Source organism: Ambystoma mexicanum, chromosome 1p (genome assembly GCF_040938575.1).
Source record: "Ambystoma mexicanum isolate Mex_15411 chromosome 1p, UKY_AmexF1_1, whole genome shotgun sequence".
In the NCBI taxonomy this organism is placed as follows: Eukaryota; Metazoa; Chordata; class Amphibia; order Caudata; family Ambystomatidae; genus Ambystoma; species Ambystoma mexicanum.
Window position 1 is genome coordinate 1,303,683,013 of NC_090921.1, and position 12,707 is coordinate 1,303,695,719.

A 12,707-nucleotide genomic window follows, 5' to 3' on the forward strand; every position below is an offset into this window, starting at 1 on the left:
ACTTTGATAGCACGAGCGCTCTCGCAAGTGTGATCCAACTATTGTTGGATAGGAAAGGTTTGCCTACTCTTATCAATTTACAGGTGTAGGCGGTGGCAGAAGCCATCGCATTGACCTGCTTGTTGAAGGAGAGGGTGGAGTCCAGGTACAAACCCAAAGTTTTTACCACGTGAGCGGTTGTGATTTGGTTATTATCGATGTTAAAAGAGGGGTAGCTTGGGCCCAGTTTTTTGAGGGTAGAGGGTGTGCCCAGGATAATGATTTCCGTTTTGTCATCATTCAGGCATAGTCCGCGAGCCATCCATGCCTGGATGAGGAGATACACCCTATTCACCAAGGCCAAATCCTTGTCGTAATCACCAGTAAGTGGTAGGAGAATCTGAGTATCATCTGCATAGTTAGTGTAGGTGATACCAAGAAGTTCCAGATCATCGAAAAGGGGCTTCGTGAAGATGTTATAAAGTGTAGGAGAAACGCACGATCCCTGGGGCACGCCGCATGTGATGGGGATAGAGTCTGCTGCCGCAGTGGTGGAGAAGACTCTCATGGTCCTATTATTGAGGAAGGATTGGATCTAATCTGTGGCTTCTTCAGAGAAGTGCGCGGCCATGTCCAGATGCCTACAAAGGACCTTGTGGTCAACAAGGTCAAATGCAGCCGATTCCAGAAGGAGGAGTAAGGCTAATTTTCCTTGATCCCTTAGCTCGTCGATTTGCGCCTTTAGGTCTAAGAGTGCTGTTTCGGTCCCGTGCGGAGGACGGAAGCCAGACTGCCGTACTCCTAACAAGTTGTTGGTTTCAAGGTGTTTCTGAATTTGTAAGTACGCCACTTTATGATTTTTAGGAGGAATAGCACGGTGGTGATTGGGCGGTAATTCGTAGGTATGGCTGGGTCTAGCGTCTGTTTTTTAAGCAGTATTCCCACATATCAGGAAATACAGACTCACATTCTTCCTCATCAACATCCTTTATAACATTAACTGCAATGTTCTCTATATGCCAGTCCTAGTTTTCTTCAGACGTTCCTTGTTCCTCCTCCTCTGTCACAAAGTAATTTCCTCTGACCCAATTGAAAATTATTGCAACATTTGGCAAAGTACCCCTTTCTCTTACATCCGTCCAGTGCAAACCGCAGAAGCAGCAAAAAGAGAGCTACTGGCACAATGAAAAACACAACTGCTCATCAGTTTTCATCTGGCCTTTCCCTCAAGCTCGTTTACTGTCCTCACCACATTTGCATCCTATTTTCTCCTTTTGTTTCCTCTCCGTAACCTTCAGAACCTCCACATTTGTCTCCTTATTCTCTCTTTCTGTCAACTCTCCACCAACGTCCCCAACTAACTGAGACAGGGTAAATACTTTGTCCTTCGTAACCCAAAAAAAGCATCAACAAGGAAACTTTTCTATCATTCGAAAAAGAGATTCCACATGCTGCCTTTATGTAATGTAGGAATACGTTTATCCATTGACTCCACTTCATTTTAACTGAGCAAGCTGAAGCCATAAATATGGTGGGCCCCTGGAACACACCAGGCATAGCCATTTTTTCAGGAATTACTTTTGCAAATGTGGGACGAGAAGACCCCCTTCAGAGGAATGCTGATCGTTAGTTTCACAAGTGTAAAAACAGTTATTAGCCACCCACTTGGCTGATTCACACAATAACCTACATTGACCGTATGGGTGCATCGTTTTATTAACAACATTGATATCCTCGCATTTATTGATGCTCTCACATTAGCAACGCTTGTTTATCCATACGACAGCTGTGTGCCAAACGCAGGTTTTCTTCACTTCGCGTAGCAAAGGTAAGATGTTGCTCCGGCAACCCTACAACAATTAAGCTGGCCGCACCACGCAGAGCGCAGCATCCTTTATTCTATTTTGTGAGTCCTCTTAGTTGGGAACGTTGCCTCAATCAAATGGACAGAGTAGGTGTTCACAGCCCCAAGTTATCATCCACCTCTCGCAGAGCCCCAAAACGTTGTGGTGCTACACCCTCCTCGCCATCCAAAAACTCCACGGCAACGCAGCGACAGAGGAGCACTTACTTTCGCCCGTCAGGGTTCCCTGAAACGGCTGATTAGGGAATGTAGGAACACACTGACCTCTACGAAGCAGCCGAGTGGCAGGCACAACTCAGGGCCCTCTGCAGGCACGTAATAGCAGTACGCTGGGGGTAGCTTTCTTCACTGCTAACTCGTCACCATTGATGTGAAGCAGGATCACACGCCAGGTAAGCTGGGTAACATGTATTTTATTTAAGTTCATAAGTAGCAACCCCCAGCACAGCCTTCTTCATTGCTTCACTTCCCCAACTAACTACTGTGCATAGAATGTGGAGCTGCATCTTTTTAGCGTTCCGTGTTCTAGAGATGCTTTCTAGGACACAGAACAGGATATCACCCTTAGCTAATAAGTGAATGTGTGGAATTCTTTTGTAGTCACTATTTGTCTATTTTATCGAAAAGGCCAAAGAATGTATAAATTAACTCAAATTTCCTTGGTCTTTTGTAGTATGAATGTATTGTATGTCTGAGACATGATGCCTGGAGCGGACTGGAGTGCGTGGAGTGGACTGGAGCGCATAGAATTGCGTGACTTACATGGAATGGTTTGGAGTGCATGGAACGTTTGAAAGAGCATGTAACCCATCATATCACATCACCACGCTTACTCTCTCCTTACATCACCATTCAACTAGAACACAGAGATACTATGACACCATTCGGTATAACTGTTCTCATACCAACATCTAACGCATACTCCCCATCACTCTAAGTAAACACTGCTGGCTACACCCCCCCCCAGCCAGGCGTTCTCCTCAGGCCTAACGCAGTCACTTTCGGTCTGGATAAATCCTGCCAGAACGAACACATACTCCTGATCTCTCAACCACCACACCTACCGCTAAGAAGCAGCTATTACACGATTTCCACACCAGCTGCACACATATCCGGTGCTCACATGCACCTTTGTCTCTCTCTACTGACTTGAACTCCGGTTCCCACGGGCGTTCAACCTACCAGCGCCTTCAGACCATACCAATGGTACATAAGGAACTATATAAATGCAAAGTAACATAACATGATTGGTCAATGATCTAGTTATTTTCTCTTTTTATTTTTTTTAAGTAGAGTTCAAGTTATCCTATTGTATGGCCATCAAAATAAATGTTTTCAATATATTTTCATTGGTTTTAGATGATACAGAGTGCATGTGGATTAAGTTGTATTTACATCCAAAACAGTGCTAGGAACTAACTCTTGGTCATGTTCGCCCTAAAGGGAGACATAACACACTCCAAGTGCTCAGAGGTGGTGGAACGCCAGCGAGCAGGTGTACACTTGCAGCATACCTACATTAAGCGAACCAACACACACAAGGCTACACCTGCAGCACATAGAGCCCTCAGGATTTCCCAGGCCATGGCTGGGTAACTCACCAAGACCGTTACCGGTTTGCAATTTTATAGTCACAAGGGTAGCTCAGAAACGTGGAGGTGGGCTTTCAATTTGCTTTTGAATACATCAATGTGGACTGTGTTTCAAATTGCAGAGGGGAGGGTGTTCCAAGTAAGCAGAGCAAGAAAAGTGAAAGAGAGGAAGAACAGGGTAGGCAAGGTGCCACAAGGGTTGTAAAGGAGGCAGAGCAAAGGCAGCAAGAGGGTGCGTAGTGGTTGGTAGAAGAGGACTGGAGGAGAAGAGCAACTGAACTGCAGAAGGTACACAAAGCTGGGAACTAGAGGTCGTCTCACCCCCTCTTTTTTCTAAATATTGATTTGGGAGTCCCGGGTTCCCGAGGCGCAGCACCGGGGTCACCCATGCCCCACTTAAGACAATGTTGGTTTTCCTCCCTCCCCCGACCGTGGAATTTATATTGTGCAATTGGTTCCTGGCTACCAGAATTGACTACAGCTACCAGAATTCCCTGAGGCCAAAATTGGTACTAATCAGCAACACCTGAACTACCTGAAGATTACAAGAGGCATGAAAGCTCTTGGAGGAGAAGAGCAACTGAACTGCAGAAGGTACACAAAGCTGGGAACTCGTGTGCACACCTCACACCCTCTTGTTTCTAAATAGAAGAGGATATATACAACAGTGCGGCCTTGCCTTGGATGGATTTGTGCACAAGTAGGAGACATTTGAATGTGTCCCGGTTTTTGCATCATTAGCCAGCCAGCCTGCTGTGACACAGGATTTGCTGTGCCTCTGTTATCAGTGGCATTCAGCAGGCACATGCAGACGCTAGACCCTGCCACTTATTTACAAATTAAGTACGGTGCAAATTCCAGAATACAGAGTAAAACCATGCCCTTGTGGGGTGCTCATGCACGAACATGGGGAGCCTCGAGCTATGGGCACGGTAAAACTAACTGCAGCCATCTAGAGAGCTCGAAAGTTGTCTCCTGCTAGGCTTTAGTAGTTTCAGGCTGTACTGCCGTATATAACGGTGGCACCCACACAGTATACAAGGCGCACCCTTAATTGGGCAGAACCATTCTTCATAGGCAGCACGCGTGCACTTGACAGAAGAAGTCAATATATAGATAAACTAAACACATTTTAAGGAAATACACAAGCATCACATACAGTGAAGCGTGCATGTACAGTGCCCGATGAGGATGCAAACAAAGCCAGGAGCAAGCGCAGGCAGCCCCAATCCGCACATGTGCAGCTTACACAGCTCCACTCCTCTCTGTCCGTCACGCTTGCCGTCCGCGTAGCGCCACTCACCAGGGACAGGTAGACGTAGGACGCATGGTACTTGAGGTTGATCGTCCGGTTGAGGCTGGCTTCGCACTCCTGGTGGAAGTTCTGTCTGACCTGAGACTCCATCTTAGTTAGGTCCCTCTGTGTGTGTGTGCAGCAGCAGCAGTGTTGCCAACTCCTCAGTGAAGAAAGTAGCTATTGGCTCCCCTAGAAGTCGCCAGAAGTAGCTAGATGACGTCACTGCCCAATTTGCATAATTACCTCCTCTTTCCCCCTGCGATTTATGGCTTTTACTGTGGCCCCCTCCCCTTTTAACACCTCCCTTTTAAGTTATAAGTGTGTTTTACTGTGGCCCCCTCCCCTTTTAACACCTCCCTTTTAAGTTATTTGTGTGTTTTTACATTACTCCCGTTAGAAAACGGGCGAATTACAGCACTTTTTTCAATTGGTTTGGAAACTTGCATAAATGAGCAAGTCTCCAAACCAATTGAAAAAAGTAGCTAGATTTCTCGCTAGCCGCTTTTTTATAAAAAAGTCGCTAGGGGGACGTACTTTCTCGCTAAATATAGCGAGAAAGTCGCTAGGTTGGCAACACTGAGCAGCAGGTACAAGAGTGGCCGTTTCTCCGCTCCCCCTCCCCCAACTCTACCAGATCCGAAAGCCTCACTCAAAGTAAACTCCTCCCACCTCCATGTGTACAGCAGCGTAAGAGGCGTGCTCTCCTCCCCAACGTCTATCACACAGGCACACCACTTCCCCCCACGTTCACAAACAGAGCCCACCCCTTAACTATCTCGGAGTCGGGAGAACAGAGCAACGCGTTTGGTCGCAATGCTGATAACAGAAAATATATATTCTATTAATGATTTTGAAAGGCGACCCTCGCACACGATTTAACTGCCATGATCATTACTGGATGATGAGCCAGTGGTAGCATTACTTGTTCCAAGTAAGAGGGGCTCGTCCCTCAATAACGGGAGCAGGTAGCACATGCCGTACTCAATTCGTAAGCAGTACCAATGGGAGCTGCGGGCGTGGGGACACGGGCATGCCCATTGTAATAGTCTGTTCCTCTAGTTAGTCACAGTGGTTGCTTTTGCTCAAAACCCACCTTCCGATCAGGAATCCTTCCCAACAAAATGGCTTGGGTTGGTTTGTAATCCCCATTAGGGATATAAAGACTAACATGCTCGCCAAACACCTGTTTTTTATCCATCCGGGCAGGGATCCAACCTACTTGGCTACTCTCTTATTAGGGATATAAGTCTTTACTTCTCCATTCACTGTGCCATAAATTCACATTGCAACTTTTACCTCATCTTTCTATTACTTCTATCTTTCACCTTTTCAAAAATTGCACTTCATGATACGGGTGGAGACTGTTGCATGTCACCCCTGTAGGAGGACATGGTGTAGTCCAGTATGTGTGCAGTGGTCACATGGGTTACCCATGTGACCACAGCACACATACAGTCCCCCATGTGACCACGTCAATAAAATGGACGAGCTGCTTCGGGCTCGTCAGTCAAGGCAGAAACTTTGGACGTTCTTTGGGAAGCACCATGCTGGTGCTGCACCGTGTTCGCTGGGCCCAAGGACGGGGCCCAGCTCGAGGACAGTGCCCCTGCCGGGCAACGCCATCCGATGGCGCCCCTGCTGGGCAACGCCATCCAGGGGTGACTCCCCCGCCATGTGACCATGGCCAGTGTGATAGCCCAAGCCTGGGTGCCCCCAGTGCCGGGGCCGTGGTGCGCCTGGTGCCCCCGGCCACGTGTGGCGCTCCGGTGGTCCAGAGCGGGAGGGGTGACCCCCCCACCCATGAGTCCGCGGCATGAGCGCCGCACCAGTGTGTCCTGTCCGGTGCCCCCCGACCTGAGTATGGGGCTGCCCGGTGATCCGGAGCAGCCCCCAACAATGACGACGAGGATATGGGCCCCGTGTGCCCCAAAGATGATATGCGGTGGCGGGCCCAACTCCCACTGGCTCCGCGAAGATAACATGGTGGGCAAGTTGCCCGCCCGTCCCCTGAGGGAGACGGAGGAAGTCCGTGGCGTCGGCCGCATGGGTGGCTGCGCCCTTCCCCCCACCTTGGATGCAGACTCTGCCGCAACATGGGAGGGGAGGAGAGATGGGCGGCGTCGGCCGCAAGTGGAAGAGGGTCTCCCCCCCACCATCATCCGCAGGAGCGGGGATGCCGGTTTCCCTTCCCCGTGGGGGAGAGAGTGCCCACTGCGTCGGCCGCATGGAGGAGGCGCTGCCCCTCCCACACCCGCAAGCCACAGAGGGGAGGATCGGCAGACAAACAAAGGATGGCGGGCCGACTCCAACGGGGCCCGCGAAGGAGTGACAGTTGGCAGCCGCTGCCCCCAACCATGTGGCAGAGGGGACCTGCGGCTGCAGGAGAACATACATGCGGATGGCATTCGCCCAAGGAGGAGGAGGAGCGTGTGTGTGCCCCCGCAACGGGGAGAAATGCTTGCGGCCGCTACTGAGGAATGGCGGTGTCGGCCGCAGCGAAACGCACAACACCTCCCCCGGGCCGCAGCAAGGTGATCCTGCCCCCCACTAAGTGAAGGCCGGCCCACCCCCATCGGGGCCCACGAGCCGGGAGGAAGCCCGCGGCAGCCCCCTGGAGCCTAGGGCATGCCGCGGCAGAAAAAAGAAATGAAAAAAAAAGAGATGATGCAGGCCCAAACCCAACAGGGCCTGCAAAAGGAACAAAGGAAGCGGGCCCAGCACCAGCTGGGCTCGCAAGGACAAGGGAGTGATCGCTCCGAGGAGCGGGCAGAGGAGATGCACGGCGGCCCCTCTCCCAACCGCGACACAGAGGGGAGCTGCCTGCCCCCACCCCCAACAGAAGCCGGGCCCATCACAATCCAGGCCCACGACGGAGAAGGAAGCCCGCGCCAGCCCCCAATCACCCTCGGCCTGCCACGGTAGAAAAAAATAAAAATTGATGCGGGCCCACCACGAACTGGGCCCGCAATTGAAAGAAGAAGGGAGCTGCTGCTAGCCCTCGTGGGGGGAAGCCATCTAAATGAACATGTGGGCATGCAAGCCCAAGGTGCCCCGAACCGGAGTGGCTGACTGCCCTGTGCCCCCTCCTGAGCAGCGAGGAAATGGAAGGCTCTGGAAAAGGAAGGGCCCAGGTACAACCCGGGCATGGTGGTGCTGAATGTGGTGTTTCCACAGGAAGGGTTGCAGCTCTTAGAAGTGCTTGTGCGCCCTCCTACCCCGTTTGCCCACACATCTTGCCACGACATCTGCATTCCAGCGGCACTCCAAATTTGTGGACTTCACGATGTGGCCCCTGGGCTCTCCCAGGTGCGGCTTTGCCGGTCTCTCGTTGTGTGACTGGTGTGTCGGTCCAAGGCAGACACCAGGGAGGACTCAGCCCGGTCTCCTACATCGTCAAGAGGGTGGAAGAAGGACGGTGTCACCAACACCCCAGGAAGACTCGGAGCCGGCGGACCTGTACGTGCTGAAAATGACACTGTTGGCGGGATATGGAACATGGGGCTAGTGGTTCCTCGAGTTATTTTGTGATAGTAGAAACACTCACCCAGGTTAATAAAGTGGTGAATAGCTAGTAGAGCGGGTACAGTAGTAGTGTGGGTTTCTTTTGTTTGTTGTTATAACAAATGGAGTGGTGTTGCATGTCACCCCTGTAGGGGGACATGGTGTAGTCCAGTATGTGTGCTGTGGTCACATGGGTGCCCCATGTGACCACGTTAATAAAATGGACGAGCTGCTTCCGGCTTGTCAGTCAAGACGGAAACTGACTCCGGTGTCGTTCTTTGGGAAGCACCATGCTGGTGCTGCACCGTGTTCGCTTGGCCCAAGGACGGGGCCCAGCTCGAGGACGGTACCCCTGCCGGGCAACACCATCCGGATGGCGCCCCTGCCGGGCAACGCCATCCAGGGGTGACTACCCCGCCATGTGACCATGGCCAGTGTGATAGCCCCGGCCTGGGTGCCCCCAGAGCCGGGGCCGTGGTGCGCCGGGTGCCCCGGCCACGTGTGGAGCTCCGGTGGTCCAGAGCGGGTGGGGTGACCCCCCACCCATGAGTCTGCGGCATGAGCGCCGCACCATTGTGTCCTGTCGGGTGCCCCCCGACCTGAGTATGGGGCTGCCCAGTGATCCGGAGCAGCCCCCAACAGAGACCACCTATAACTCTCCTTTTCTAACCCATATACTTTGCCCTTCATCTAACCCTAACCTAAAAAGCTAACCATAACCATACCATTTGCCTTAAGCTTGCACAGGTGCAGCTCATCCATAATGGGCGAGGGAGCGTCGGCCGGTCAGTACCATCACCCATTAAGAAGGAGCCACGGGTGAGGGGAGAATAGCTTGGGTACAACTTGTTTGTCTTGGAAGCAAGACAACGCAGCGCAACACAGGTTCAAATCCTAATCCTGCTCCGAGAAACCAATCTCGGGTATTATGCGTGTTATAAAAGAACAATTATAATAATATAATGGGGGGGCATGGCTGAGCAGCCATGAGATAGGACGGACTTCCTCGAGCCTCCTGCCAATCCTTCAGGATCCTGCTGAGCGAAGGAGCCATGGGTGAGGGGGGAATAGCTTGGGGCCAACTTGTTTGTCTTGGAAGCAAGACAACGCAGCGCAACACAGGTTCAAATCCTAATCCTGCGCTGAGAAACCAATCTCTGGTATTAAGCGTGTTATAAAAGAACAATTATAATAATATAATGGGGGGGCATGGCTAAACATCCATGAGATAGGACAGACTCCTCCTGCCGATCCTTCAGGATCCTGCTGAGCACATACACTAAGCCTAGTGTAAAAGTGCATTGAGTAGAACCACTGCTGTGGGAATAGACAGAGCACACGAGTGCATCTGCATGAAGAACGGTTGTGAGGAACTGCAGCAACGATGAAAAGAAACGGAAGAGAATCCGGTGACGAGACAATAGAAAATGGCGCCTGCATTGTAACAAAGAACGGCGGTGTGAACTGTACGTAGATCGGAGCGGACTGCAGAGTGACTGTGACATTCAAATCTGATGTTCAGCAGTAAATGGCACGTGGGTTCTGGATACTGCATACTCTCAGCCCTTCTGGACCTGATGCCTAGATTACCCGAATGAGAGGTCAGAGGGAAATGGCACATAGGGTCCCGCTGAATGGATGCACAGCACATCAGAGCGAACCCTCCTGCTGGTCGAGCGGTGTGCACAATAAGGGACTCGCTGGCAACCAACGCGAGTGCCCAGTGCAAGTCATAAACTCGGAAGGCAACATACATTATAGATGGCAACGCAGAAGTAATTACGCCCCCAAGAGAGGTTGGACGCGGAATAGGTTCGTAATGAACTGAGCGGTGTGAGCCATATAGCCGAGCCAACACGGGCAGGAACCGGACACAAAGGGAATCAAGGTGCAACACGGTTCCTACAAGACTGCAGTGCAAGTCCACATAGATCAAAGAGAAAACATGCTGGGAGCGGCACCGCAAACCTTTCTGTGCTGAAACAGAAGCTTTAACGCAGCGGCGCTGCTAGTGCCCTCTGCGAAAAGAAAGTAACATTGCATTGGTCACACTGTATCCGCAGAGCCACAACACTGGCAAACGTCCTCAGTAACTCGGAGCTGCCGGCGGAGAAGGAACTAATGGACCCAAACTTTGAGGAAATCAAACTGGCCAGCTAACCACATGCCCGTTAACGTGTGCGGTGCAGGTAAACAGAATTATTACTCCCATGGACAGGGGCCCAGATGAGGAGGAACTCCACAACTAGATCACACTGTGCACAATCTGGGCGGGCTCTTCAGAGTAAACGAACTTAGCAGGAATCCAAGAACGGATACCTGCGCCGACTGCACGGCCCCAATAACAATAACACTGATAGTGCCACGAGAAGTAAAGTCAATACAGCAACTGGGTTTAGAGGGGCAGATGGATGTGAGGCCCAGACAACAAAAGCCACATACATACTGGAAGTAACACAGCCAGAAAGGAACTAGGGGTATCCACTCGAAGGGCAGCTGGAGCAGAATCCGCTCCTGTTGAGATACAAGAAGCCGAACACCGGCTGAACCCACGTAGTGTAATAAAGACAAGCCCACAGCGAGAGCAGACAGAAAGGTGCATCAATATCTGATATACTACGAAGGCTGCCGGTTGCCGGCAAAGGAGATAAATAGGGGACCCGGATGAAAGTGGATGACCCTGCGAGAACACGCTATGGACTCTAAGGTGGGAAAAAACTAAGGTAAAGCAGCCAACCATGGATGACTTTGCCAAAGCATCCCCAAAGCATCCCCAAACGTGGAGGTTGTAAGACCTAAGAAACAGGATATGCAAATGACCCCGGCACGGAATGACCAACAGATATTGGATGCCATTGCAGAGCTGAAGACTTCTTGGGCCTGCAAAATGGACTCCGCTATTGCAGAACTAAGGATCTCCCTGGAGCATAAAATTGACGCAGTCAATGTAGACGTTCATCTACTACGACAAGATGTCAGGAAACTGACAGAGTGCACAAGCAGGCTGGAAAAGGACGTGGAGGCTAACACAAACACCAGCACCGCAAATGCCAAGGAAGTCACTGTGCTACAACAACGTGTGTGCAATCTGGCAAATAGGGCGGAAGAGGCTGAAGGACAGGCACAGAGAAACAATATACGCATCGTTTCGCTTCCAGAAGGAGCAGAAGGAGCGGACCCGACAAACTATGTTGAGAATATGATGCTGCAGGAAATAGACAGAGGCGCACTCACCCAAGGATTTGCAGTGGAAAGGGCACACTGAGCCCAGACCAGGAGGCCGCAGCCAGGAGCACAACGCCGGCCACTTATTGCCAAAATTCGGAACTACAAAGAAGATACTGGAGCACTTCCGCAAAGGAGGGACCATCAGCAGAGGATCCGCAACCATCACAGCGTACCTAGATTACACCATCATGGTGTGCAAAGATAACGGTTAAACTACGTATCTGTTAAAAGGAGGCTACGCCATGCGGGATTCAAATATATGTTACTGTACCCAACGAAATTGAAAGTGGTGTACAACAACAAGACACACTTTTTCGAGACCCCAGAGGACGCGATGGCATGGCTTGACACACAGAGTTGCCCAGCAGAGACTGTTGACCAGGCGGAGGGAGGACCGGATAAGTGAATGTGTGGGTTTTTGGGCCACAGAGGCACTGTGGGTTGAGTAAAGGGGGTTGTTGTCCACAGCTAAGACATTGACATGGGGCTGCAGCATAATCCTCTGGGTTTATCATACCAGTAAAGAGAATGTAGTTGTAGGACGCTATATATATACATATTTATATATATATGTGCCAAGGGCCTCTGAGCCGGAATATATAAACGAGATAAGTAATAATTACATAGTATAGCTTGTGCGTATTATATTGATGCAGTTATGCGGGAGTCATAGAGGAAATGTGTTCTTACCCCCCGTAGTTAGTTCAGTTGGGATCCCAGTAGAGCCCCCCCCCCTTTGGCTTTCCAAGTACCGGCGAGACCGGGCTAGGACTAGATGCAGGGTAGCCTGAGATCCAGGGATGGAGCTGGGCAGCAGTTGGGGATGTGTGGGGTTGGAGGGGGGGGAGTTGGGAAGTTTCGGGGGCAGGGGAAGGGTGTTGGGGATGTTACAGGGATACAAGCTTACAATCATATGCCACGGAGGAAGATAAGGAGGGTGGGGGCGGAGACGGGCGGAGTAGGAAATGGCTAGAATGGGAGATCTGAGGATAATGTCCTGGAACGTGAGGGGATTGAATTCCTATATCAAACGGAATAATGTAATGATGTACCGGAGGAGGCTGAAGATAGATATTGCACTGATACAAGAAACCCACCTGAACAAGGAAAAGCAAGAGGTAGTAACTAGGAAATGAAAAGGGGTAACCCTAGGGGCAACGTACTCGACATACGCCAGAGGGGTCCTCACATGCATAGCGCCACATGTCCCGTTTAAGCTATTACAATCCACCATAGATAAGGATGG

General features: G+C 50.9%; 1 protein-coding gene across 1 annotated transcript in view; it reads right to left on the bottom strand.

The window, feature by feature from the left end:
* Positions 1-4,929, bottom strand: part of LOC138453328 (ferritin, lower subunit-like) — a 64,173-nt gene extending 59,244 nt beyond the window's left edge. Inside the window, exon 1 of the mRNA XM_069606051.1 lies at positions 4,739-4,929. Within this exon, the coding sequence (XP_069462152.1) occupies positions 4,739-4,840 (102 nt within the window). The 5' untranslated portion in view covers positions 4,841-4,929. The remainder of the gene's footprint in view (positions 1-4,738) is intronic.
* Between the last annotated feature and the right edge of the window lie 7,778 nt (positions 4,930-12,707).